Source organism: Homarus americanus, unplaced genomic scaffold, assembly GCF_018991925.1.
Source record: "Homarus americanus isolate GMGI-L3 unplaced genomic scaffold, GMGI_Hamer_2.0 scaffold15894, whole genome shotgun sequence".
In the NCBI taxonomy this organism is placed as follows: Eukaryota; Metazoa; Arthropoda; class Malacostraca; order Decapoda; family Nephropidae; genus Homarus; species Homarus americanus.
In genome coordinates, this window is record NW_024754249.1 from 843,882 (window position 1) to 870,165 (window position 26,284).

Below are 26,284 nucleotides of genomic sequence, written 5' to 3' on the forward strand. Positions count from 1 at the left end.
CAGCCCTGCACCTACCTGTCTCCATGTTAGTGTATTGGTATAACCCACACAAAATTATGAGAAGGAAGGAGCTGTTTATGTATTGTAGAACTACCTTTTGTGCTATATTTATGTTACTTTTTATGAATTATCAATGATGTTTAGGGTTTATTAATATGTTGGGTTGCTGAAAAGTATTAGACCAAGTTGTTAAAAGCAAATGCTGAACAGAAAGTTGTTTTCTTACATTGCATCATTTACCAAGAGGTCCTCTGTAATTGTGGTTTAAATCTAACCAGTGGGGTGGACACAGTTGCAAAAGTGGTAATCTTCATTTGAGCAAAAGTATAAACCACAAGCACTTTGTAACCCTGCTTGAGGATTTTGAATCCCAACACATGTATGCAAGGTGGTAATGAAAAGAGTGTTGGAACTGAGAGCAAAGATTGCTTTGATTTTTTAATGTGAAGCAACAAGATAAAAAATTCTCACAGCTGGATGCTGTAAATTGTTTCTCTGATTGTCCATTTGATGTTGATATTGGCCAAATTACCTAAATGAATTCAAAACTGCAAAGAAAAGCGTTCTTTGCACACAAAATATATTACAGTATCGAGATATTTATGATTAGCTAAATTAATTTTTACCTCTCCAGGTAGGATATGAGCTATAGCCCACTTGGCAGTGGATTACTGTTTGTGATGAAAACCTTAAAGTATTTTGTGTATTTTGTTAATACTTGACTTGCAATCTAAAATTGCTCACTAATTTTAAGCTGACATGCACTCTGTTGTTCTCCTTTTTTATTTGGTGTTGAAAAAATGCCAGTTGATCTTCAACTTGAGCTTACTGTATTGACGTGCAATATGATCCACTGGTTTTGGAGCAGTTCAGGTCAGCAACACTTCCCATTTTTTATTCCTTTGTTAATTGTTCATTTTCAAAGTTAAAGACTTGCTTAAAGAATGTTTGTGGTTCATCATTCTTTATTTTCATGTCAAATGGAAACTATTCCAATTTATAGTTTAACTGTTTTCTAGTACAGTAAACCCAATGGTTATAAGACTGGTGAATATAATTATTTTCTTTCATACAGGAAGAATTTGAAGACAACAAATTAGCCTGTGAAGAGGATGGATCAAATGATGTAAGTAGAAAATTCCCTGAATTACTGTATTGTACTTATTTAACTTTCAGTTCACGTGTAATATATATATATATATATATATATATATATATATATATATATATATATATATATATATATATATATATATATATATATATATATATATATATATATATATATATATATATATATATATATATATATATATATATATATATATATATATATATATATATATATATATATATATATATATATATATATATATATATATATATATATATATATATATATATATATATATATATATATATATATATATATATATATATATATGTGTGTGTGTGTGTGTGCAATTAAATCACTATAGGTGCGCATGATCCAAGTATATGCTGATAACCACAAGAAAACACGAAGTTCCCAAGCGCTTTCGTGTAATTCACATCTTCAGGGGTATCCTAAAGGAATCAACTTTCCTGAAAAAGAATCCCACACTCAAAACCATGAATAATTTGTTTACAGTGGTCTAACAGCTGATAGGCTTACCCCAACGTCTGTCTTCAACACTTAGTAAATTAGTACAGTACAATCGTGTATTTATCACCCTTTAATAAATACTATTGTGTATTTATCATCAATTAAAAAGTAAAATTGTTGTGTACAGTATTATGCATCTGCATATACCCTGGTTTATTCATTAAATTTGTCTGAGTGTACAACCACTTGGAGCTCATGCACTGTAAGGCAGTGGAGGCTATGGGGGATAGGGGACAATGTACACCAACAACAGCATGTTGGGCTTATTGACCAGTGACTGAGGGCCCCTGAAACTGGGGGATATTATCTCCTGAAGGTTTCAAATACAATGGTGGGAATTGAAGCCTCCCTTCCAGTAAAAGATGCTATAAACATAGTCAAATTTCCCAAGGGTGCACCATGCATACCCCTTAATCCCATGGGCTTTTTTAGCACCTCCTTGCTCTTTGTCTCAAACTTTTGTATTACAAGAGCAGCCTGACATTAGGATATAACTAGAAATGAAGAATTGGTCTTGAAATCCTGATTCCTAGTAGAATTCTTAATCCAACAGAGTGAATATCCTTCAATCTGTCTTTCATTAGCTGGAATTGAAATACAGTATCCATTAAGTTATTCCTGGATTTAAAATGGTTGATCATAGTTTTGGCATGCAGTATATTGTTTGAGCAGGCTTGGCTCTATTAAGACCTCTTAGCTGTCACAAGATGTGTCGCACCAAATTGCTTCTCTCCCACCCACTAAAAATGAATCATGTGATGGGGGGGGGGGTGATTGGTGCACTCAAAGGGATTAGTAATCACTCTGGCTTGTATAGATGGGGACAAGTATTATATCTTAGTTCCTCAGTCTGCAACCTTTATTTCAAGAGCCATTTTGCTGTAAACAATTTACATCTCTGAGTGCCAGGTTCAAACCAGGGCCACCACAGTTGTTAGTCAGGCAGCAAGTCCATTGGCCCATCGTGGTCCAGTGGACTAGCTCCCTGACTACGAACCATAGTTGCCCCGGTTTGAACCTGGCACCCTGATGTGTAAGTTGTTTTCATTGATTTATTTATGTACAGGGGGCCCCCAAATATGTGTCTACACACATATATTTACAATACGGGTAAAGGAAATTACTGTCTCTAGACCGAATGGCTCCCTGTCTCAGCCGCAAAAATCCCGGCAATTTTAAAACTACCCACAGACATTCTTGGGTATGTCCAGGGTGTCATCCGCGAATAACCGAGAACCGCGAACTTGGGGGCCCCCTGTATATAACAGGTTGTGATATAAAACCACTTGGCTATTGGCTTTGCTAGAAAACAATATTTCAGGACTGATTTTTATTTTTTAGATCTTGAAAACCCAGAGATACTGAGGTAGTTGCAGTGCACAAATATTCAAAGGATTAGCAATACTTTACTGTATTTTCTTAATTCTTATTTTATTAATATAATATTATAATGCAACAGATGTACTGTGCAGTGTGTGGGAGTCTTGGTGAAGTTCTTGAATGTGATGAACCAGACTGTAAAAGGTAAGGTGAACTGTTCTCTATTTGATCTCTTAAGTTAACAGACTTTGTACAGTATATACAGTAGTATAATTTAAATATGTCTATCCACACTAGCATAAGCTCTGCCAGAAAAGGTGGTTGGTAGAGCAACTTTGTTTCTGATGAGGGAAATCCATCTCTTCATCACTGAAAGAATGAAAGGTGGTGGTGATGATGAGGGATTGTGATATTTTTTTTATTTACACCAAATAATTAATTTAATAACTTCACAAATTAGGCTTACCTCTCTTCTACCCTCTTCTACGAAACCACTTTTCGTAGGATGGGTTTATGATTCTTTAATGAAATTCTAAGTTGACTTCAGCCAGTGTTGAAAGTTGCTTCATTGTGTAATGTCTGGAAACATAAAAGTAAAACGCTGTCTTGCTGTCATGTCTAGCGTGTGCTGTGGATAGTTGTGTAAGCAGCTCGACCCATGTCTCAGCTAAAAGGCCCAGGAACCAATCCTCATTCGACATGTATCACTTGACTATTTATTAGTTTAAAGTCTACTCGAATAACTGTGTTAATTCTTGTAATACATTGATGATTTATTATTAGTTTATTTTTATAAACCTATTTACGAGAATTAAAGTAGTTGATGAAAGATGGTTAACTTGTCTCAACCCAGTGAAACGTGTCATGGATACCTGTGCTCATTAGACTAATTATTTATATTAATAATAAACCAGTGCCACTATTTATATTTTTATACAAGCGAATCATCGATAATATGAATTATTGTCAGAAATCCATGATCTACCCCTGAGAACAAGTCTATTTCACACTTTTTTCACACAAAACCCACCAGCCGAATATCCAAATGTGATTTAGGGTTCTGCGGGGCAAGTTGCTACAACATTTTATTTACAATTTAATATTACATGGAATTATACAAAATAATTTCCACAGCAGTGGTGATGAGGGAGGTGGTTGTTAAGTTGTAGGGGAATGGTGCACCTATTTCCGTAGTAGCGCTGGCTGCTTGCTGCGAGATGTAAGTGAACAGGTGACATCCAGTCTTCAAGCAATAAGATTTGACACAATTATAAAATTAATTAATATTAACAGAAACAAATGTTATTTTAATTGTTTTAAAATGAAAAGAGTAGCAATAAAAAGATTAAGTGTGCAGCACAAACCGCTCATGTCACCATAATGCTCTGTGTTACTTCATCTGACACTTGTATTCATCAACCACATGGGCCTCTACACACCCCTCCGTTCATCACACAGTTAGGCATTTCAGCCACCCAGATACACAAAACTTTCCACTAGTTTAAGTTCCCTGATGCCAACCATATTTTTTATTTTAGGATTTATTTCCAATTTGGAAACAACCATTAATTTTGTAATTGCAGCATTAACTCTTAACCCATATTCTTCACCTTTTCCAACTAGTATTAGACAGAAAATTAGACTCAAAAGGCCATAGTGGCTTCTTGTCAACTGTATTTATGTTATGTTAATCTGTTCTGGATCTGAACTAGTGCAAACAAAACACCTAATGTGTATGACAAGCTGCAGTTGGCACACAAGCAATTATGTTTTGACTCATGCAGTTGGGATCTCTCTCATCATCTTTAGCTGTACAGTATACTGTATGTATTTTCAAAGTATTTAAACAATTTAGTTTAGTCCAGACTAAAAGGGTCCATCGGGACACTCAGATGATCCAGACAATTGGCTCATCTGGACACCCCTCCCTCCCCCTATTAGATTGGATTAACAATGTTTTCTGAATTAAAAAAAAAATTCTGCCAAGAAAATCAATGTCCACTTAAGAAATCATCTAATGTGTTCTTGCCAGAGTGTTTTGTACTTGGTGTGTTGAGCTGCTAGTATCACCAAGTGCAGTACAACGCATCATTGAAACAGATCCCTGGCACTGTTTCTTGTGTAAGCCATACCATCCAGATACACATGGTCTTATTCAACCAAGAATGAATTGGCAGGAAAAGGTAATGATTAAACTAACATTAAGTACAAGGCTGTAGGGAAGGCAAAGCCAAAGTTGAAAAAAGGCCAGGCAAATAGATGTACACTAAGCTTTTTGCTGTCATTATATGTTGTTATTTTTAAAGTAGTTACTGTATAGCCCTACTAATATACCATATCATGTCATTGTTTTGAATCATATTTCAAACCAGTGCTTGTATTTTTTTTCTGAGTGACTGTGTTGAGGTGCTGGTGTGTGAGCCCCACCATCATTATGGCTCATCACCAAACTACTGAATGAGTTTATGTTTGCCTGACCTTTTTTCAACCTTGGCTGTGCCTTCTCTCCACCCAGTGGGGGTAAAAAAACTTTGGATCGTGACAGATGGAAATACAGTACATTGAAATGTATTTGAATACTAAATATTTTACTTTTGTAAAATTTTAATTAAATACAAGATACATTACAGGTTGTACAAATGTATATGAATACAATATAGGTAAACCTCTATTTGCAATGGGTTAGGTTACTGAAAACCCAATCGCAGGACGAAATATCATAAATCTGGTTAATTATAGCATACGGTTCAGTGAAATAGGTTCCTGACCAGTCAAACACCCATATACAGTATATCACTGGAAAAAAAAATCCTAGACTACTACTAGCACTACATCACAATTAAACAACACTCACTACATTCTTAAGAACAAGCCTGGTCATCATTGTGTGTCCCATTAGAGGCTAAGGGGACTCTTGAAGGTGGAGTAGAGATGTCACTCTGACTCCCACACAGCCTCTGGGGAGTCTCATGCCGCTTCACCTCCAGAGACTTGGTTTTCTGGGTGCCTTAGCCTTCCCAGACGTTTTCAAAATTACACTGCTCACTTCAGTCACGAAAACATAATAATAATTGTAGGGAGTGAATTCCTTTATGAAAAAAAATGAAAATGTTGTGATGGACGTGTGGTATGGGATTAGTGGGTCTCATGTTGCTGCCCTGACCGGATGCAATGTCAGGTCGACCCAATATATATAAACTTTTATTTGCAGTGGCGGTGGGGTGGTGGATTAGTGGTTTCATATTACTGACCTGATGCACTTCATAGTCAGAGTGAAAGAACTTCATTGTCCCTTAAACAGGAAAAGCACTTCACAGTCACAAAATCAGAGTATAATGTGAACTTCAGTGATATCCTCTCACTGTAAGGGGGAAAAAAAACAACACCAATGATGACCAATAAACATGCGCTCCATTTCTTACACACATGTAATCAAGAAGAAACAGTGCTTGCACTGTAGTTCATCAGATGGCCACGAGGTGGCATTTGGGTAGATGACACCTCAGCTGACAAATGAAGTGGGTGATGCATTCCATATGCCGAATATCGTTAATTTGAGTTTGTTTACATCGCAGATAGGGAAGTGGTGTTAGTATATCAGCATTGTTAATGTGAATTATTGTAGGTTGGCCTATTGTATATAGAGGTTTATCTTTACTTCCATATTGTATTTAAATACCTGTCAGATACATTTCTAAATTTACATATGAATTTAGTTCGAATCCATTTAAAATAAATGTGCATACCTTCTGGCTGTCAGTTGCTACCTTTTATTTATTATTATTACTTTTTTGGCTGACCATAGCAACTATCTGTAACTGTATAGCTCAGGTAGGGGCCCATAGGGAGTATTAGCATACAGGGGGTGATGTACAAGCAAACACAGGGTTAACTAACCCTATGTTAGAAATATAATTATTAATAGCTCATTCATCTTGATGTATGAAGCAGTCTATGAATCTCATATCAGCATTCTATCAACAGATCTTACACTCATCATAAGGAATCAGGATTTATGGAGACATTTACATCCCAATTACAATGCAACTAACTTTACAAAATTTTAATAGCTGGCTGCTAAATCTGGCAATCATCAATCAAATTCATGTAATATGATTTTGGAGGATGACGTACCTGATAAATCAACTTTTCCAAATAGACCGCTAAGAGTCCTCTCCCTCTTTGATGGTATTGGCACTGGTGAGTAGAAGACTGTGTTTTGCCTTATAGTTGTACTGTACTATATCTTAAATTTCCTTCCTTACAAGTTATTAATGAGTAGATATTGAGTTTACCTGATAGTTGACCTTTATCTTAGCTCCCCTCCCCTACATGTTGTTAATTAGTAGATGTTGTACAGTATTTTCTTTCTTATTGTTTCATTCTTTAACAGTTACTTCTGCATTACACAATTCCCTTTCACTGCCAACCTGCCCAGACACTGCTCTGATGAGAAGGTTCCTTGCCTTTTCCTATGGGGGTTACAGAGAGCTTGCTTATAGTTTTAGTTGAAGTGATCCTTTATGGGGTTCCAGCAGGTCTGCACACGATTTTCCTTGTTTTTGTTAACCAGGAGATATATATACTGTGCATACAGGTAGACCCCAATTTATTAAGCCTTGGCTTATGAAATTTCGAATGACTGTACAACAAAAACCCAAAAGTTACTTTTTTTTTTTACTAACAGTATGCATTCTTATTTTACTTATCTCATTCTTTAACACTTACAATGTTACAAAGCTCTACAAATAAGCTCGCAATGTGTCATCATTCTCCTACAGTCACCATATAACTTACTCTTCAAATTCACTGAAGGTAAGTAGACTTGTCTCCACTCACAAAATCACTTTGCCAGTTGCCTGATTGTATAATTTCTCTCCATTTTCTCATACAATATGCGGACAATTAAATATAGCATGCACTTCAAATTCATGGGGGTTTGGTTCTCAAAATGGCCGCGAATCTCCAAATCCGCGAATAACATTTGCTGACAGAGGGGGGGAGGTTACATTTTTACTTGAGAACAAAGAAATGTATATTCCCTTTATGTGTTTGCCCTTAGGACAATTATTTCTTTTACCTCAATTGTATATATGTGTGTGTGTGTGTGTGTAGATACACACACAAAACACATACGAATCAATAATAATGGGAAAATCCTCTCATAAATAATCGGAAAAAAAAAGTAAAAATGTTGAGTCTACCCTCAAGTTCACTCCGTGCTTTATTAATAACAAAGTACGGAGTGGACTTGAGGGTAGACTCAATATTTGTAATATTTTTTTTATTTTTTTTGGTTTGTGAGAGGATTTTCCCATTATTATTGATTTGTATGTGTTTTGTGTGTGCATGTGTCTGCACACACACACATATATACAATACAGTTAAAGCAAATTACTGTCTCTAGAACGAATGGCTACCTGTCCCAGCCGCAAAAATGCCAGCAACTTTAAAACTACCCTTAGACATTCTTGGGTACTGCCAGGGTGTCATCCACGAATATTAGAGGACCTTGAAATAAAGATCCACGAATTATCCAGGTGTACTGTACTGTAGATAAAAATTAAAATTATTCTTAAATTTTATATGATAATATGTACAAATTGTAGAGTTATAAGAGAGAGTGTGGATTTTGGAAGTGAAGAAATGTTTGGAGGTGTAGAAAATGCCAGCAATACACAAGGGAGTCTGAGTAGAGCATCATGGGATGGTTGGCTTGTTAGCTGACAGTGATTGGCATAAGAACATTTTCCATCACTGTGTTTGCTGAAATTTTTATCTCCAGTGGCTTTAAGATGCTGTACTGGTTTTTCAACATTTGAAACCAGCCCAAGGTGAATTCATGGATCTGTGGAATTTTCAGTTCCTCATAGACTTTCCCCTCCACATAGCACTTTACAATTCTCGATAGCAAAGTTAAACTCATTTTTGTCTTTTGTGTGTGTGTGTGTCAGTCCTGCCATCTAGTGAGGGTGGAAACTTGTTTTTTGTGAGCCGACCAATTGTCTTCAGCTCATATTAAACTTTTAAAAGTTTATTTGATATGACAAAAAAAATTAAATACTTCTCTAAAAAATGAATCCTCAAGCACAGAAAACTGTCAGAGCTAACATCTATGTAGGAAAGGTTCTCTTGGAATAATCTGACAGAAAATGTTATGATAGCACTGAGTGTGAGCTCATTTAAGACTAGACTGGTGCATATTCAGGTATTTTTAGAGCCTATACATGTACAGTATAGTACTTGTCAACAGTGCATAATAGAGAACTAACCAACTGCCCGACTGGCTAGCTAGCCAGTCATTGGCAAAGGGTATTAGTTCAAATGTAAAAATGGATTCATCAAGTCGTCTTGAAAATGGGAAGTGAACTCTGGATATCACTAGAGCCCTAGGATCAACATTAAGATCATTTCTGACATTTTCACAGGTAGTAGGAAGTAGGCAGCTATCAAACAGGGAGGTACTACATCCTGGGAAGATATTGGAAGCATTATGTGTTGTCCAATGGTAGACCCTGCTGCCATATGACACCACTAAAATTGTGACCAAGTCCCAGGTTGCTGATCTGACTTTCTGCCTCATTTATACATAATTGGAGGGTTTCAACTGTTTCTCTTACTTTGACAACACAACATACATACCTGTATATCATTTCTCACTATTCATATTTTTTTTATTTTTTTATTTATTTATGGCTCTTTATTATTATTATTATTATATTATCCCCCCCTCCCCCAGGCCTTGATGTGGGACATAAAATGATTCTGTGCCTATAAAAAGGGGGGGGGGGGATATCTCTTTCTCTCTCTAAATTTATTGTAGATTAATATCATTTTTTGACATTTTCATTCTTGGTCCCACTCTTGCATTATATTGTATTGAGGGTCTACTGTATATATTAATGGTTTTGTGCATGTAATACGTTTACTTACTATTAAATTATCTTTCATAGGCTTTTACGCACTGGATAAACTTGGTCTTGAAGTAGAAGCATATTTTGCTTCTGAAATAAATAAATCTGCAATGAATGTGGCAACCTTAAACTTTGGAACAAAAATTACCTTCATTGGAGATGTTCAGAACTTTACCAATGGACAGGTAAGTAAAATATATAACCATAATTTCATTAACTAAATTTAAATTTCTTGTGAAAAAAAATATTGAGTAAGAAGTTTATAGTTCAAATAACTATACAGTACAGTACTGTATTTATTCACTTGTGCTATACTTCTATATTCATTTACTTAACATTATCATCTCATCAGCTTGCTAGCTAGTCATAGACCAATTTCTTTAATCTCAAAAGTCTAGTCAAGAATGAATCAATTTGTTGTTGGACTCCTAGACCACCAAATAAGCATTTGGAATATCAAAAGCATCAAACAGAGAATACAGTAAAGGTAGCATTCTGCTAAGGTCTACACCTGTGCCATTGGCCAGTGTAGGACACACAGACTAACCCAGCCACTGTTCATTACATTTTCAACTCCACTGATTCCAATCCAGAATAGTTGTAAGGGTGTTGGGTAAACTTGAGTATGTTTGGCAGGATAAAAGCAGCTTGCTGAGTGAAGTGTTACTGGGGAACACTGGAGAAGAAAATTCCTCTTTCTTGGGTGCAGTGATCCTCCTCATACTCACAGGCAGATTCTTCATCAGGAATACAGGGGGTTGTAATCCTCCCTTTGACCTAGATTTTGTCTTTACCCCTCCAATGAGGAAACAAGAATTTTTTGGAAAGAAATAAGATGAGAAAAAAAGGGTAGGAAGTATATTCTTTTTTAATTTCTTAGCCAGAGGTTGTGATATAGGGATCATGTCCATTTAAGAAAAAAAGTCTGTAGTTTAATAATGTATCTAGAGCTCTTGTAATGTTTGTATCTTCTTGTTTCTCACACCCAATAAGCCTAGCGTTATTCTGGTTTGAAGAGGTAGAAGGCATGGGAATTTTGCTTCCAAGCTTGAAGAAACATAACCCTCTGATCTTTTCATTCATTGCATGTCGCTTATAATCCCCAACTTGAGGAACAACATCCCAGATCCATCTCATCTCAGTACTCCATAGGGAACAGGGAGGGTTACTGAGTTACTCAATCTCATCTTGGATATAAAACTGTATTTCAGAATCACTCTTTTCAGATAAAAACTAAAGTCTTGGATCAAGCTAATTCGTTTATGAAAGCAAACCAATAAGGAAGGTAGGGGGTACCAATTCTCAGTGCTATGCTCAGCTTGCTCCCCAAATAGGAGCAATATCTCTAACCAATCTGAAGTAAATTTTAGAGTAAGACACAAAGGAATAAAGCTCAAGTTCTCCATAACTGTGCAGTATACGCACTAAAGAGGATGCTATACACATACAGGTATCCCTTGATATACAAACATTTGAGATACAAACATTTTTGGATACAAATTTCCTAAAGTACTACCTCTTTTATGTTACAAAAGTATACACTGCTTATACGAATTTGGGTCCCGGCCAAAATTCAAATTGCGTGCCTTTAGGAGTCAGCTGGGGCAGCTACATCACCTAGCGCTCTCCCTACCAGGCTGAGGTAGGAGTTAGGTCATGGTAATTTTTCAACTCATAATTCGTAATTTTTTCATCCAGTTACATGCACACAATCCTACATACAGATTGTGCAAAAAATAATAATACAAAAATTATCATATGGTCAAAAACATAAAGAATAAACATTTCTTCCTGCATCAGCGAGAGTTAGCAGGATGATCTGGGGGAGTTATGTTATGATTATTTTTCAACTCGTAATTTTGGATAGGTAAACTTCTCTGTCTTCACTTTTTTTTCCACTCGGTTACATGCACACACAATCCTACATACAGCACATAATGTCCAAAAAAAAAGGTAAAATAACTATTATAAGGTCTATGAGGGAATAAACATTTCCCTGTGTGTGAGAGCAGGGGGGAGGGGTGATGCTGTGTCGGCAGAGGTGGCCGGGCTGCGTTGCTGTGGTGACGCTTGAGGGTGGCCATGAGTGAAGCAGCCAGCATCTATGCAAATGGCACTGCTGGTGGCTGTATTAAACTTTTATTTAGCTTTTCCTTAACAGTTTAACTGCATATTTTCATGTAGATAGTATAGTAACTAATTAATGTTTTTAATGTGTTAGGTAAGGAATTTCAGTAGTTGTGCGCTATTTATCATTTGCTTGGTATGTTTTTTCTTGTTTGTGAACCGATTTCATGTTTTGGGGGTATTTTTGTCATTGGGGAATCAGATTCTATTTTTCCTATTTGTTTTGTTATTCGAAATATGAAAATTCTCTTAATGAATTTTATTTTGGAACCTACCCCCATTCGTATATCGAGGAATACCTGTACAGTACTCCCTCTTTATCGACGGATTTTTTATCGACGGTTTCGATTATCGACGGATTATTTAGCCGGATTTTTATTTTGGCACCAAACAGCTTCTCCCAGTCCTCTCCTTGAACAGGGCTAGAGGGTACGTGTTTTTCGAATCATTTTCAGTTAAAAAATTATTACATCACACGTATATTTTACCTAAACTGCGCCTGAATGAATATATTCTCGGAAATAAATAGTAGTTTTGCTGAAACGTGATGTATTTCAATGTAAAATAGGATAAAATACATGACGGAAACAAAAGACTTTACCTAAGCTTCCGATGTTCTTGAGATGTTACTCGTTTTTTTAATAGTTTTCGGTTAAAATTCTGTTATATTACAATGATATTCTATTCATACTGTGCTTGATATAATACATTCACGGAAATGTAATATTTTTGCTAAAATGACGTACGTATTACAGTGGAAAGTGGGATCAAATCGTGACGAAAACAATGACTTGCGCTTTCTTTCGTTCAAAAGATGTTACCGTAATCACTTTTCGAATGGTTTAGTTAAAAAACTGTTGTATTGTATTACAATAATATCCTAATTGACTTGAATAAATATTACGATACCATATTTCTGAATATTTTCATTAAAATCCATCAAAATCATTTTCCTTGTCATCGTCTGCAGCACCAAACAGCTCCTCCCAGTCCTCTCCTTGAACAGGGCTAGAGGCTACGTGTTTTTCGAATCGTTTTCAGTTAAAAAATTATTACATCACACGTATATTTTACCTAAACTGCGCCTGAATGAATATATTCTCGGAAATAAATAGTAGTTTTGCTGAAACGTGATGTATTTCAATGTAAAATAGGATAAAATACATGTCGAAAACAAAAGACTTTACCTATGCTTCCGATGTTCTTGAGATGTTACTCGTTTTTTTAATAGTTTTCGGTTAAAATTCTGTTATATTACAATGATATTCTATTCATACTGTGCTTGATATAATACATTCACGGAAATGTAATATTTTTGTTGAAATGACGTACGTATTAAAGTGGAAAGTGGGATCAAATCGTGACGAAAACAATGACTCACTTTCTTTCGTTCAAAAGATGTTACCGTAATCACTTTTCGAATGGTTTAGTTAAAAAACTGTTGTATTACAATAATATTCCCTCCTAATTGACTTGAATAAATACTTGAATGGAAATATACAATATTTTTGTTGAAACTACCCGCGTTTCAGTGTAAAGTGTTGTAATAATAAATGGTAAACAATTTGCCTTGGGCAGCCGGATTTTTGGACTTTTACTGTACTGTACACTGTTTTGTTTACTGTAAGGACCGATGTTCACTTCAATAAATGAAATCGTAAGTTTGCTAGTATTTTTGTCCACTTATTATATTATTATTTATACACTATTATTTAAGGTTATGCGTAAAGGAAACGCATTAATGATTAAAGGTACATTTATTCAACATATGCTAATAATAGTTAGAAAAATTACGTAACCATCACGGTATCGACGGTTTCTTTATCGACGGCCGTTTACAGAACGTAACCCCCGTCGATAAAGAGGGAGTACTGTACTTGATTAAAGTGAAATGAGAATGGTGAGATTGATGTGTATTTTGACATTGAGTGATAGGAAACCCTGTGCAGAGAAGGTTGCTGGGTATTGGTAAAGTTTTGTGTTGAGATAGGCCAAGATTAAGGCATACACAGAGAATGGGGAGGACAGTGGGTCAAGAGATGCATGAGTTTGAGTGTGGAAAATAAGAGAGGTTGTGAGAAATGACTAATGAAGTTGCAAGAGATCATGCATCCTGGAGTGCTGCCATCAGGTAGTTATTGCAAACTCATGCAAGTGTGGCCAGAGCAGGACCTGATTATATATTATCTACATTGTGCAAAAGGAGACTGAGATTATGGTGGTGTTCCACAAGTTATGTTTAATAATTAACTGATGGCAAAAAAATTAAGGAATCCAAGTGGTACATGTTTATGCTTCGCAGTAAAACTTTAAGAGCCTTCGTCCCTTAGGGGTACATTTTTGTCAAGTAGTAAGCTTATGGTATATAAATCTTATTTTAAAAGTGAATGATAACCTAAAATAACCAAATGTTTGAATTTATTTTATTGTCAAGGTTCCAGACACAAGTCTAGTTTATATTAATAAGGTGAGAAGAAAAAGATGGTTAAGAATTTGCTCATATTAGTATAAAATCTTCTTATTTAAGAAAGTCTTAAGTGTTATCATTAATTAATAATTTTGTATATAGTACTGTACTTTGGCCTTTGAATATATTTTATTTTTTATTTATTTATTTATTTATTTTTATTTTATTTTATTTGCACAAATCACAAAGTTCAGAGTTGACTGTTCAGAATTGTTCAGAATTTTTATGGAGGAAATCCAAATTTCTTTTACATGCAATTCAACATTGTGAATGAAGACCAAAAATTAATTTTTCCTCTGTATTAATAAAAGAACCCTAGTTTTAACAGTGATGTTTATGCTTGCATTATCATTTTCATATTACTGTGATATACAGTACTATTAATTACTACCAGTGTGTATTATTACAGATTACTGAGATATGCCCAATTGATCTTCTCATTGGAGGTTCCCCTTGCAATGACTTCAGTTTTGTCAATCCAAACAGAAAAGGATTATTTGGTAAGTACACATACACTATAAGATTATATAAAGTTAGTACAGGCATCCCTAGTTTAAGATGCTTTCTTTTAGAACAGTTTGTTTCATGACATTCTCGCTCATTTATTTTTATTATTATTATTATTATCTTTTATTTATTTTATTTTTTTTTACTAAAAAGCATTAATGCCTAAGATTCATCTCAACCCCAGCCTGCCCATTTTTTGCTTGCATAGGATAGGTTTGAGCATTATATGTGTTTGGGTCAAGCAACAGATTTACTCGCATTTAAAAAAAGGGGGGCTTTTTTTTTCTAAAAACCAGTTTTTGTGATATAGTCATTGTAGACATAACAAAATAACCAAAATGCAAAATTTGGCTTTTGAGTTTTTCCCAACAGCCACCATGTGCAAGGTTAGAATGGGGAATTTTATGACCATCCAGAACTCATTTTAGTTGTTGGGAAAACCCCACAATGTGAAATTTGGCTTTCTGGTTATTTTGCTGTGTCCGCTTTTTTTTCAGTGAGGAAATTTTATGGTTGAGCCTAACAGATGCATCTCATCCCACATCATCTGCCTGTTTACTACAGGAACACCACCTTTAAGCAGTTTTATTCTAAAGCTGTATGTATACTTTACTCTTACAGCAACTGTCTGTGCTCATTTAAAGGTGAACTGATTGTTATTTCAACACATGCTGTATAGTAATATTCGTCTTAGAGCAGATTCGTTTGGCACTGCTTAGCTTTGGTGCTCTTGATTCTGCAAAGAATTTATTTATATATTAGAAGAAGAAAAATCCATAAAAACAGTATAAAAATTCTCAACTAACCATTTTTACAACTACATTAAATTAATTTACCACAGTAAATGTCAAGTTCTTTTCGTAAAAGAAATATCACAGTTTATATAGTACAGTAAAACCTCGCTAAGGCGGACCCCTCTTAAGCTGGAAAAAATTATTTTTTGAGACAAAAATAAATAAATAAATACAAATATTTGTTGTAAGATGACATGCTCCCTCACAAATATGTGCTGAATATGGAATTTCAAAGCACTCAGACTCAAAATGACTGCAAGCCTCTTGCAGTGAGGCATGTCCAGCTGGATCTGCCTTCCATTATTGGGGTAAGTGTACAGTTCTTTGTGTATGCAGTAGAACTTCGGTATAATGGTAGATACGTTCCAAGAGAGGTCGCTTTAAATCGAATTCGCACAAAATCGAAGTGTTGTTTCAATGGAATAATTTAGTTTGGTACAGTGGTCCCTCGGTTAACGAACACAATTCGTTCCAGAGGGTCGTTAGTTAGCCGAAAATTTCGTTAACCGAATCCATTGTTTCAATGGGATATTGGGTAATTGGTTCCAGCTCACCGCAAGGTACATACAAAGTAAAAAAAAAATGCAGTTAAGTACACTTACTTTGAGGTGTGTATGTAGAAGGTTCCTGGTTGATGATGATGATGGGAATTAGAAGTGGGGGTGGAGGAGAAGGGAGAAGAGAAGGAATTGGGGATGGAGGAGATATCACCTTTCAGGGGACCCATGCTTGATGCAGTAATTTCACCAATAAAATTTTAAGTTCACTAGATGTAATTCAAGATTATTTTATTTAAATCAACACTGCACTATATATTATCAATATGTTAAATAAATTTCAGAATGACCAATAATTTCAATGAAAAATGCAAAAATATTCAAGACACCAACAAAATAGATGTTCACTCCACTGTTTTCAAAGCCCAACTGATGCCTTGTGACTGAGTCAAGCATCTGATGGGCTCACAAAAAACTAATTCCCTGTACTGTGTATATTATCAATATGTTAAATAAATGTTAAAATGGCTAATAATTTTAATATAAAAAATGCAAGAATATTAAAGAGCACAACTTTATTGATATTTACTCCATTGAAAACGAATGTAAATATAGAACAGATTACTGAATTGGCAGACCAGTCCATTAGCTTACCAGCTGATGCTCACAACAAAACGTGATTTTCGTAAGGATTCGTTAATCGAATTTTGTTCGTTAACCGAATTGAAGATTCTTATGGAAGGTAATTTGTTAACCGAAGTGTTCGTTAACCGAGGGACCACTGTGTGTATATCTGTGATTTTGGCTTTACTTTGTATATAGTTTTCTGTGAGCTGGAACCAATTACCCAATATCCCATTGAAACAATGGTTTCGGTTAACGAATGACCCTCTGGAACGAATTGAGTTCGTTAACCGAGGGACCACATATTTTTTACGTTAATTTTACTACAACAGCAACCAGGGTCTTATTTTCTTCAGTTACAGGTGGATAACTAACATTATGGGTGTAAACACTAACGAAAACAATGCCGTCTTGTTTCCTCTAGTGTTTTAATATTCTACATAGTATTATGAATTGTATTGTTCATTTTGCATATACTGTATAAAGATTAATTCAATCAAATACAGTACATATTCAGTAATAAACAATAATGAATCTTTTGTACATATTCTTACTAAGATAAATGACACTGTTTCCTTGAATGCACATGTATATGTAGGCGTTCCCAGTCCATCTCGCTTTTTTCTTTGCCATTAGTGGTTAGCTACTTCTATTGTTCCATTTATTAACATTACTTAAAACAGCTACAACCAGGGTCTTATTTTCTTCATTTTCTTTTGTAGAACCATCGCCCCGGACTCCCGGGTGCAAACACTAACAAAAACAATGGCATCCCATCTCCTCTTTTGTGACCATGTTATTATTAATTTATATTGTATAAGGTGCATTCATAAACAGTATTTAAAGAATATAGTTTGCATTTTTCATTAATTTTATTGTTTTTGTTTTTTTTGAAAAGAGGGTAAAAATCCCCACACACACACACACACACACACACAGAACACTCAATTTACAGAAATTTGGGGATACAGAATGCCTCCCATAAGTCCCATTATAAAAAAATTTGGGTTGTGCAAAAGTTTGTTCTTACGGAAGGTAACTGGTACGGCTTAACAGCACTATTTGCAGAGGATATGCAGAAGGCAGCTGATCATCTCCCCTTGTGATATGCCATCTGTGATTCAGTACAGTACATGTTTACCTCATGAAAGGGTCATTTTTGGTTTTCAGAAAATTCGGCTTACAGATAGGGTCCAGGAACAGAACCTTTCCGTAAACGGGGGAGTATATGCAGGGTGATTCAGCGAAGAGTACATTAAATTGGGGGATGAAATCCTTGGATATTTCTAAACCACAATGTCTATGGTAAAGTGTCAGATTCTGTATAGTTCATATGTTACAATACATTTAAGATGTTTAAGATGTATTAATGAGAGTGAATTTGAAGTGAAATCCCCGTAGGTTTTTGTAATAATTTCGTCACATCTCTACAGTGTGACCCCTCTTTGTTACAACCTAAAGGAAATGTTCAAAGCTGCCCCCTTCTGCCTCAATGCAGGCCTGTACACGTTGAACCATTGATTGTCTGACGCTTTCCAGAATGCTTGGACTATGTTTAATTTGCTCGCATCTGTCACGAACACGTGGGCATATGCAGAATCTGACATTTTACCAGAGAAATATTGTGGTTTAGAATTATCCAAGGATTTCATCCTTCAATTTAATGTACTCTTTGCTGAATCACCCTATAATATATATCCACACTGGAAACGTGGATAAGATAAATCTTGATAAGATCACACTGGAAAAGGGAAACACTGGAGCACCTTAGCTTTTGTATTTATACAGTTGCCTTTGAAGATGTCTTGAATAAAGGTTGATGATGTTCTGCTGCAGTTTTCCCACATCAGCAAATCCTAAGAAATAGCGCAGGGACTAAGTACAAATCTTGGACCACACACCACTCATAGTTTAATGTGACACTTCCTTCCAAGATTCATTGGTGTGATCAATGGCCTTGATGTTGTAATTCTTCCAGAACTCCTTGATACTGTTCCTGTTGTCTTCAGTCTGCTGTACAAGTTCCCTCATCATCCGCCCGAGATAGTAGGCCTTGAAAGTGTATATGATGCTTTGATCCATGGGTTGGAGGAGTGAGGTGGTGTTAAGTGGTTGGAGTTTCACCTTGAGTGTTTTAACCACGCTCCCATAGTGGGTGGATTTACAGGGGCATTGTCTATGACCATATGTTCTTGTCACAATACTTCTTGCACATGTTGGAGGGGTACTGGATGATGTAGTTCTGGATCTGCGCTGTCAACATCCACACCTGGTTGGACAGCGAAATGACGGGTTCTCTGAATGATAGACGTTCATGGGTTTCAGCTTCAGATGAAGATGATGAGCCTGTTCTTGGCTACTTTTAAACCAGGTGTAATCTTCCCTGCTGTACAGCAGAGGAAGGGTTGTCGGTTAGATAATACATTGTAGTACTATTAGATTAATTATGGCAGACACTAGGAGCACAGCCAATATGCCCAAGGATCCTTTGGAAGTTTGCCCCCATCTAACAAGAGCCACCTGACGACAGGCTCCTCTAGAAAAAGGAAATTTACTATGTCTTTCATTTTCATTTACCACTTATTCAGTTTGATAAACACTCTGGAAGTATCTTGTATTACTCAGATATACTCTTATTAATATTGATCTAGTATTTAAGGTCTTCTCATGAAATTACCTGTATCTTGTGACTTGCACTTTGATAGTTATTTTTATTAGTACAAAATGTGGAGAATACAGTACACTTGCTGTTTATTGTATTTTATGGAACTGAATTGTTTTAGTTTTGTAGGATATTTTGTGTTACATATTTGATTTATGGACTTGACTTCTTTTCAGATCCTACTGGTAGTGGAATTCTTTTCTTTCATTTTTTCCGTGTCCAGAAAACTATTCAAGCTGTCAATGGCAACACTCATCTCTTCTGGTTATTTGAAAATGTTTCAAATATGCCTCAAGAAATCAAGTTGCATATCAACATGTACGTTGTTTTTCTGGTCGTATAAAGTAGACTAGTAATTAACCAGCATGCAAAACAAATTATGAACTTCACCCTCATAGTTTGAGGAAGATGGATTGTGGAGTCAACTTCATATATAACTTTTCCTTAGCATCATTTAACTAGTATAGCCAGCAAGCTTAAAGGGATGACTCTCTAGGTCCCAACTTGTGTCCCTGGAATTTAGAAAATTAATCAATTATGGAAATAATTTATTTTTCTGCTTTAAACAGTACAATATTCCTTAAGGACATCTATTGACATGAAGGTACCATAAAAGTGGGAGATTGAATGAAATTTATTACTGCTGAGCATGAACACATATGCACTGAACTATTAATTTGCTTGACATTGGCTGAAAGCATTTCCACCTCAGATTTAGTTGCAGCTTCACCCATTAATAATTTTGGTCTACACCACCTTTGGTGGTGCAAACAGCTAAGTGTGTACTGCATTCACATATTCTAACTAGTAGTTTTATGCATAGTATAAATTACATTACAATATAAATTGCTTGCTTTGCTGAGTGCTCCAGTTTGCTGGTTTGTTAGAGAGTTTATGGGACCAGCCCCAAACAGTATTGTGGTACCTGTACTATATTTCCATGGCATGTAAATTGTTTATCTTTCAGAGGATAATTGTATGTCTGATGTGAGATTTGGCCTGAGGCAAAATAGAACATATAGTAAACCCTCGAAAGTCCAGACAATTTTGGTACTTGTCCTAACTTTTACCAAGTGGGGGTTCTGGGGGCCACTGAGCAAATAAGCAGCCCCACAATGATCCTTAAATTTTAATTTTAAATTTAGCAGAATATAACTTACATTGCTGGAATCCTTGCAAGATAGCAAATAATTTGAGTATAAACATCCTATAGTTTGCAAGAGATAAAAATTTTAGTCCTTTAGTGTAGTACATTTAAGTACAAGCTTTTCAACTCATATTTTTGAGTAGATATACGTAGCTTTCTTCATTTTTTTTACTCGTTTACATGCATATTTCATCCTAAATACATACAGTGTATTGTAAAAAAGTAAAAGAAGTAATTGTCCTAAGGGCAAACCTGTACTGTACTCAAATGTACTAAATAATTACTAAAAATTTTATGTCTAGTCCAAATTTTTGCATTTTTATACTCAAATTAATCACTATCTTACAAGAATTCCAGCAGTGTAAGTTATATTCTGCCAATTCAATTAAGTGACATTTTATAAGCAAAAACCTTAAACTCCCTCTATATGACTGATAACTACGCACTGGGTAATCCCCCCACGTCTGGCTGTCAACACCTCAACTCCTCCTCCCAGCCAGGGTGAAGCTAATTTTAGGCTTACAGTTTTTATCTTATAAAATGTCACAGTCTAAACTTAGCAGAATATAACTTTCATTGCTGGAATCCTTGCAAGATAGCAAATAATTTGAGTATATATATATATATATATATTTTTTTTTTATCCAGAATTTGATTATAAAGTTTATATTATATATATTAAAGAACTGTCAATATTCAGTCTTATTGCAACTAAGCTGACAGTGGATAGTTCATATGTGTCATGGGAAGTGAAGGTTCAATAATGTGGGGGTTTAGTCTGTCTTTCCCTAACAGTAGGAGGGCTCATAGTTTAATGTGACTGTTCCTTCCTTTGGAGATTAATTAATTATAACTTTAAAAATTTATAATTGTTATGAAGGCAAATTTCCTGGCATAAGAGTTATGAATTTCAGTCATTAGGGAAGGTTAGGTGCATGAATGCATCTCTCTTGGGACGGGTTTTTTCAATACATTGAGTCTTGATTTTGTTGTCTTTTGGGTCCAGCCTATGGTGCTCGAGTATTTGATCTTTCTTTATAGTGATTTGAGATGACACGGTTCTCTTGGTTGCTACTTTTAATTGATATTGTACATATGTATAATTTTTTTTTATTGTTGTTAAGGAGTGGTGCTTGTTTACAGGGCCTTTTTAATTATTTTAGATTCCTTGAGAAAGAACCTGTCAAGATTGATGCAAAGTACTGCTCTCCTCAAAGACGACCAAGATATTTCTGGGGCAACATACCAGGTGTGTGATATTTGGATAAAACAGTATTTTGATGGTAGAGTTATCCGTTTTCATGTAAAGAAAAAAAATTTATTGAAAAAGAAAAGTTTTTCTACCAATTTTGGTTCTGCTCTTGAACACTTCAGTGTAGGATCAGCATTAGGTGGACCAACATGCAATATCAAATTCCTCATTTTTATTGAGTGATCACCATATAAGTGATATCTCCGTTAGCCGGAACAGATGGTGCGGAGCACTTCCGGGAATGAGAGATATTCTGGTAACGAGACAACTTTCTCAAAGCCGGGAAAAAATCTCTCATCCCCAAATTTTCGGGGTGATGAAAAAATTTTCTCAATACAGGTTGTACCTCTCTAGTCCGGCATTCTGTGGTCCGGAAACTCCCGTGGTCCGGAACGATTTTAGTTTGTCTACACAGAGTACAACATATAACCCTTCAATATATATATAATATATATGAGCAGTAAATAAGTGTTGCTTTCATATTCTTATGTAGAGTAATGACGATATGTTTTCACATGTGCGCACTTACATACGCGCAGTCTCACTTTTTTTTTTACCATTAATGGTTAGCTACTTGTATTGTTCCATTTATTAACATTAAATAACATTACAGGTACAGGTAGTTCTGCTATAACGCGATAATTGTGTTCTTGTAAAATATCGTGTTATAGAAAATCGCGTAATAGAAATAACAGGGCTTATGGAGAAAATAGGGTTAGGTGCAGATTACTCGAAATCGAAAAAATTTAGTAGTTAGCCTAACACAAAGGATAGCACAGTCTAAATAAATGTTACATTCATATCTAATAATGAAATCATACAGTAAATGTAATACTTTACCTTGACAAAATATGAATGTAACTTGATGGGGGAGAAGGGTGATTTTGAGGTTGATAACATCGAGCTTCTCTTTAAGTGTTATATCCTTTCTTTTACGATCATCACCGGGAATTCTATCACCAGAACGCTTTTTGGAGATATTCTTCTTTACCATATTCACAGTTAATACCACAAAATTGGAGAAATAGTAAGCAAAAATCGCGTTATAGCAAACAAGCGTTCGCGTTATACAAATATTGTTCCTAATTCATAAATCGCGTTAGAGCAAATTCGCGTTATCAAAACACGCGTTATAGCAGAACTCACTGTACTTCAAACAACCATATTTTTTTTTTTTACATTAATTTTACTACAGCTAAAATCAGGGTCTTATTTTCTTCAGTTTTATATGTAGAACCAATCAGTCACTGGTTTTGTAAGCTTTAACATAAACAATGCCGGCAGCCGTCTCGTCTCCTCTAATATTCCACGTATTATTAATAAATTGTATTGTTAATTTTGCACACACAAACATTAATTCAATAAAAACAAATTCAGAAACATTAATTAAAATATATATGAACAGTAAATAAGTGTTGCTTTCATATTCTTATGTAAAGTAATGACGATATCTTTTCACGTGTGCGCATGCGCACTTACATACGAGATCTCTCTTTTTTCTTTACCATTATCGTTAGCTACTTCTATTGTTCCATTTATTAACATTAAATAACATTACTTAAAACAGCCATATTAATTTTACTATAGCTACAGACAAGGTCTTATTTTCTTCAGTTTTATACAGTAGTACCCCGCTTAACGCGGTCAATTGAACCCACAGGGTACCGCGTTAAGTGAAAACCGCGTTAAGTGAACAACAGAACATATGGGATTAATTCCAATAGAGACTGGCCCGACCCCCAAACTCCACTTTTTGACGACACACAACTATGTTGTAGTAAAAATTTTATCTTAACTTTATGATGGTATGCACACACAATTAATAATTAAGAGAAATATCAATAATATTAGGTTTTTTAACACTTGCATTAGTAGAAAAGATGGCTGGGCACACGGGGATGGGGGGTTGGTTCCGAGGCAGAGGGCAGATTATTGGCCCTCACCTGTATCACTTGTATCAATTGTATCACTATCCACTACAGAGGCTTGCAGGGCCTCTTTGTCAAACCCCTCAAAGGCCATATAAGTCCATATCCTCACTATAATTATCACTATCACTGACTTGGGCCGGCTGTGGTGGGTGGCGGGTGAAGAACTCGGTAATGTTTTGATGACTGGGCGACCTTGTGCGCATCGTGCCCGCGCCGCTTCCCGCGCCGCTTCCCGCGTATATGATGAAAAATTCCGCGTTAAGTGAAAGTTCAGCTCTGGCGAGGCACCGCGTATATGATAAAACGCGTTAAGTGAAACCGCGTTAGGCGGGGTAATACTGTATGTAGAACCAGTCAGTCACTGGTTTTGTAATCAACGAAAACAATGCTGTCTCATTTCCTCGTGTGTTTTAATATTCTACGTATTATTAATGAATTGTATTGTTCATTTTGCACACATAAACATTAATTCAATAAAAAAGACATTCAGTAATAAACAATAATGAATCTTTTGTACATAAGAGAAATGATGCTGTTTACACGATTATGCACGTTGGCGGGCCGTCCAAACCCGTCGAAATTCAAGTTTCCGCCGTCAAAATTTTTTATTTATTATTTTTATTATTTTGTGTTCCAATAAAATACATTAAGAATTAAAAAGTCGCGAAATTTGAGAAGCTACTATACAACATTTAACCCTTCAATATGTCTTCAAAGAGACCATGATGCTGAGAAAGTGGTGCTAGTGCTTCCAAGCATAAGCACAAGTCACTATCTATCCAGGAAAAGGGTGAATTTCCATGGTCCGGCACCGGTCAGGTCCCGAGGTTGCCGGACTAGAGAGGTACAACCTGTAGTTCCTAAATGATACAGTATTTCGTCTCAAATCCGGGAAAAAAATCCCTCATCCACGAAATTTTCCGGGTAACAAAAGTGTTCTTGGAAGTTCAAGAAATTGCGCATTAGATTAATTCTCAAACCAAGAAAAATATCCACATCTCCGGAATTTTCAGGGTGCCAGAAAATGCGCCTGATTTTCATCTCTCAAACTTGGGGAAAAAACTCCATCCCTGTAATTTTCTGGGTGCAGTACAAGTACTGGGGAAATTTTATTGGAGTTTTCAAGAAAATGTGCCCCAGAAAAAGCCATTTTTTTCTAAAAATCAGTTTTTGTGATATAGCTCGAATGCGACGATCAGCAATGCTACCTAGGTATGTTAATTCCTAGCCAATTCGCCAGGCCATCATACAGGCAATTAAAACATCTACCTGGCATTTAATTGCTATTTTGAAAGTCTTTTCAATTCTGGCTATTGGAGAGTTCCGGGTTTGAGGGATTCCAGTTAATGGGGGTATTACTTATAAATTCTTCTACTTATTATTACTGACTTCACTCTTCCTGCTTGTCCCTTCTTATTTTCTCCTTGAATATACAAGACAGTACTAAGTTGAATTTCTAGATACCTTCACTTACAGAACATTTTTGAAACTAACCTAAGAATTCTCCAGTTATTATCTTAAAATTAATATTGGAATGACAACATTGAAGCAAACATTTCGGGCACTGTGTCCTGGGTTTGAGTCCTGGCCCAGGACAGACGTGGGAAGGGTGTTATCCAATGTAATTTGACCAAACATGACAAGTTTCTTTATGTACTAACACTGGACAATAAAGTTCATAACAAAGAGCAGACCAACTGCCTGAATGATTAGTAACCTGATAAGTGGTGAAGTAATTTGATAAATGGTAAAGGTTCTTAACCCTCTCATGCACGAGATAAGTTTTAAGTTTTCTGGTTCCAAGATCACATCTCCAATGCCCCCAGGGCAAGCAAGACAGCACACGGTGATTTATTTTTTATTTTATTTTTTCGATTTCCCCCAAAAACTTGTTTTTGATAGCATAAACCAAATATTTTTGGCTTTGTAACTGAATTATCTGTAACATAAACAAGAAAATAAGTAATACAAGTATATAGCAATTTTTTTCTTCACTTTAATAAACATGAAAAAAATACACACCAATATGTTCACAACCTCCTAGCTCAAAATTGTCTTTGCCAACTTTTTAAGTACTATCCACTGCAAGAAGCAGAAATTTGTGAGATTTCCAATGCAGTGATCAGATTTCTGATATGACCACTAATTTTTTAGAAAATAGCAAAAATCAATTCTCTTCTTTTTTTTTTTCAATTGTTTTTGTGCCTATGTTTTATATTGATATAAATTATATTGCATCTTATAGCCAACTTTAAAACGAAGAGAATGGTACTGATAAAATTTGTGTAAGTCAAGAAAATCATCCTCTTTCAGAGACATTGTCACCATAATGAGATTGTATTGCCTGATACGGTAATTACTTTCGAAAACTAAATATCTTCCCTGTAAATATGAAAA

The 26,284-nt window shown here is 35.4% G+C and overlaps 1 protein-coding gene across 2 annotated transcripts in view; it reads left to right on the forward strand.

The window, feature by feature from the left end:
- Nucleotides 1-26,284, forward strand: part of LOC121855737 (DNA (cytosine-5)-methyltransferase 3A-like) — a 57,222-nt gene that overhangs the window by 20,866 nt on the left and 10,072 nt on the right. For both annotated transcript variants that reach the window (XM_042350841.1, XM_042350842.1), the window contains 8 exons: nucleotides 1,076-1,126; nucleotides 3,105-3,169; nucleotides 4,998-5,148; nucleotides 7,036-7,165; nucleotides 9,919-10,064; nucleotides 14,883-14,973; nucleotides 19,734-19,875; nucleotides 21,868-21,953. In XM_042350841.1, the coding sequence (XP_042206775.1) occupies nucleotides 1,076-1,126; nucleotides 3,105-3,169; nucleotides 4,998-5,148; nucleotides 7,036-7,165; nucleotides 9,919-10,064; nucleotides 14,883-14,973; nucleotides 19,734-19,875; nucleotides 21,868-21,953 (862 nt within the window). The remainder of the gene's footprint in view (nucleotides 1-1,075; nucleotides 1,127-3,104; nucleotides 3,170-4,997; nucleotides 5,149-7,035; nucleotides 7,166-9,918; nucleotides 10,065-14,882; nucleotides 14,974-19,733; nucleotides 19,876-21,867; nucleotides 21,954-26,284) is intronic.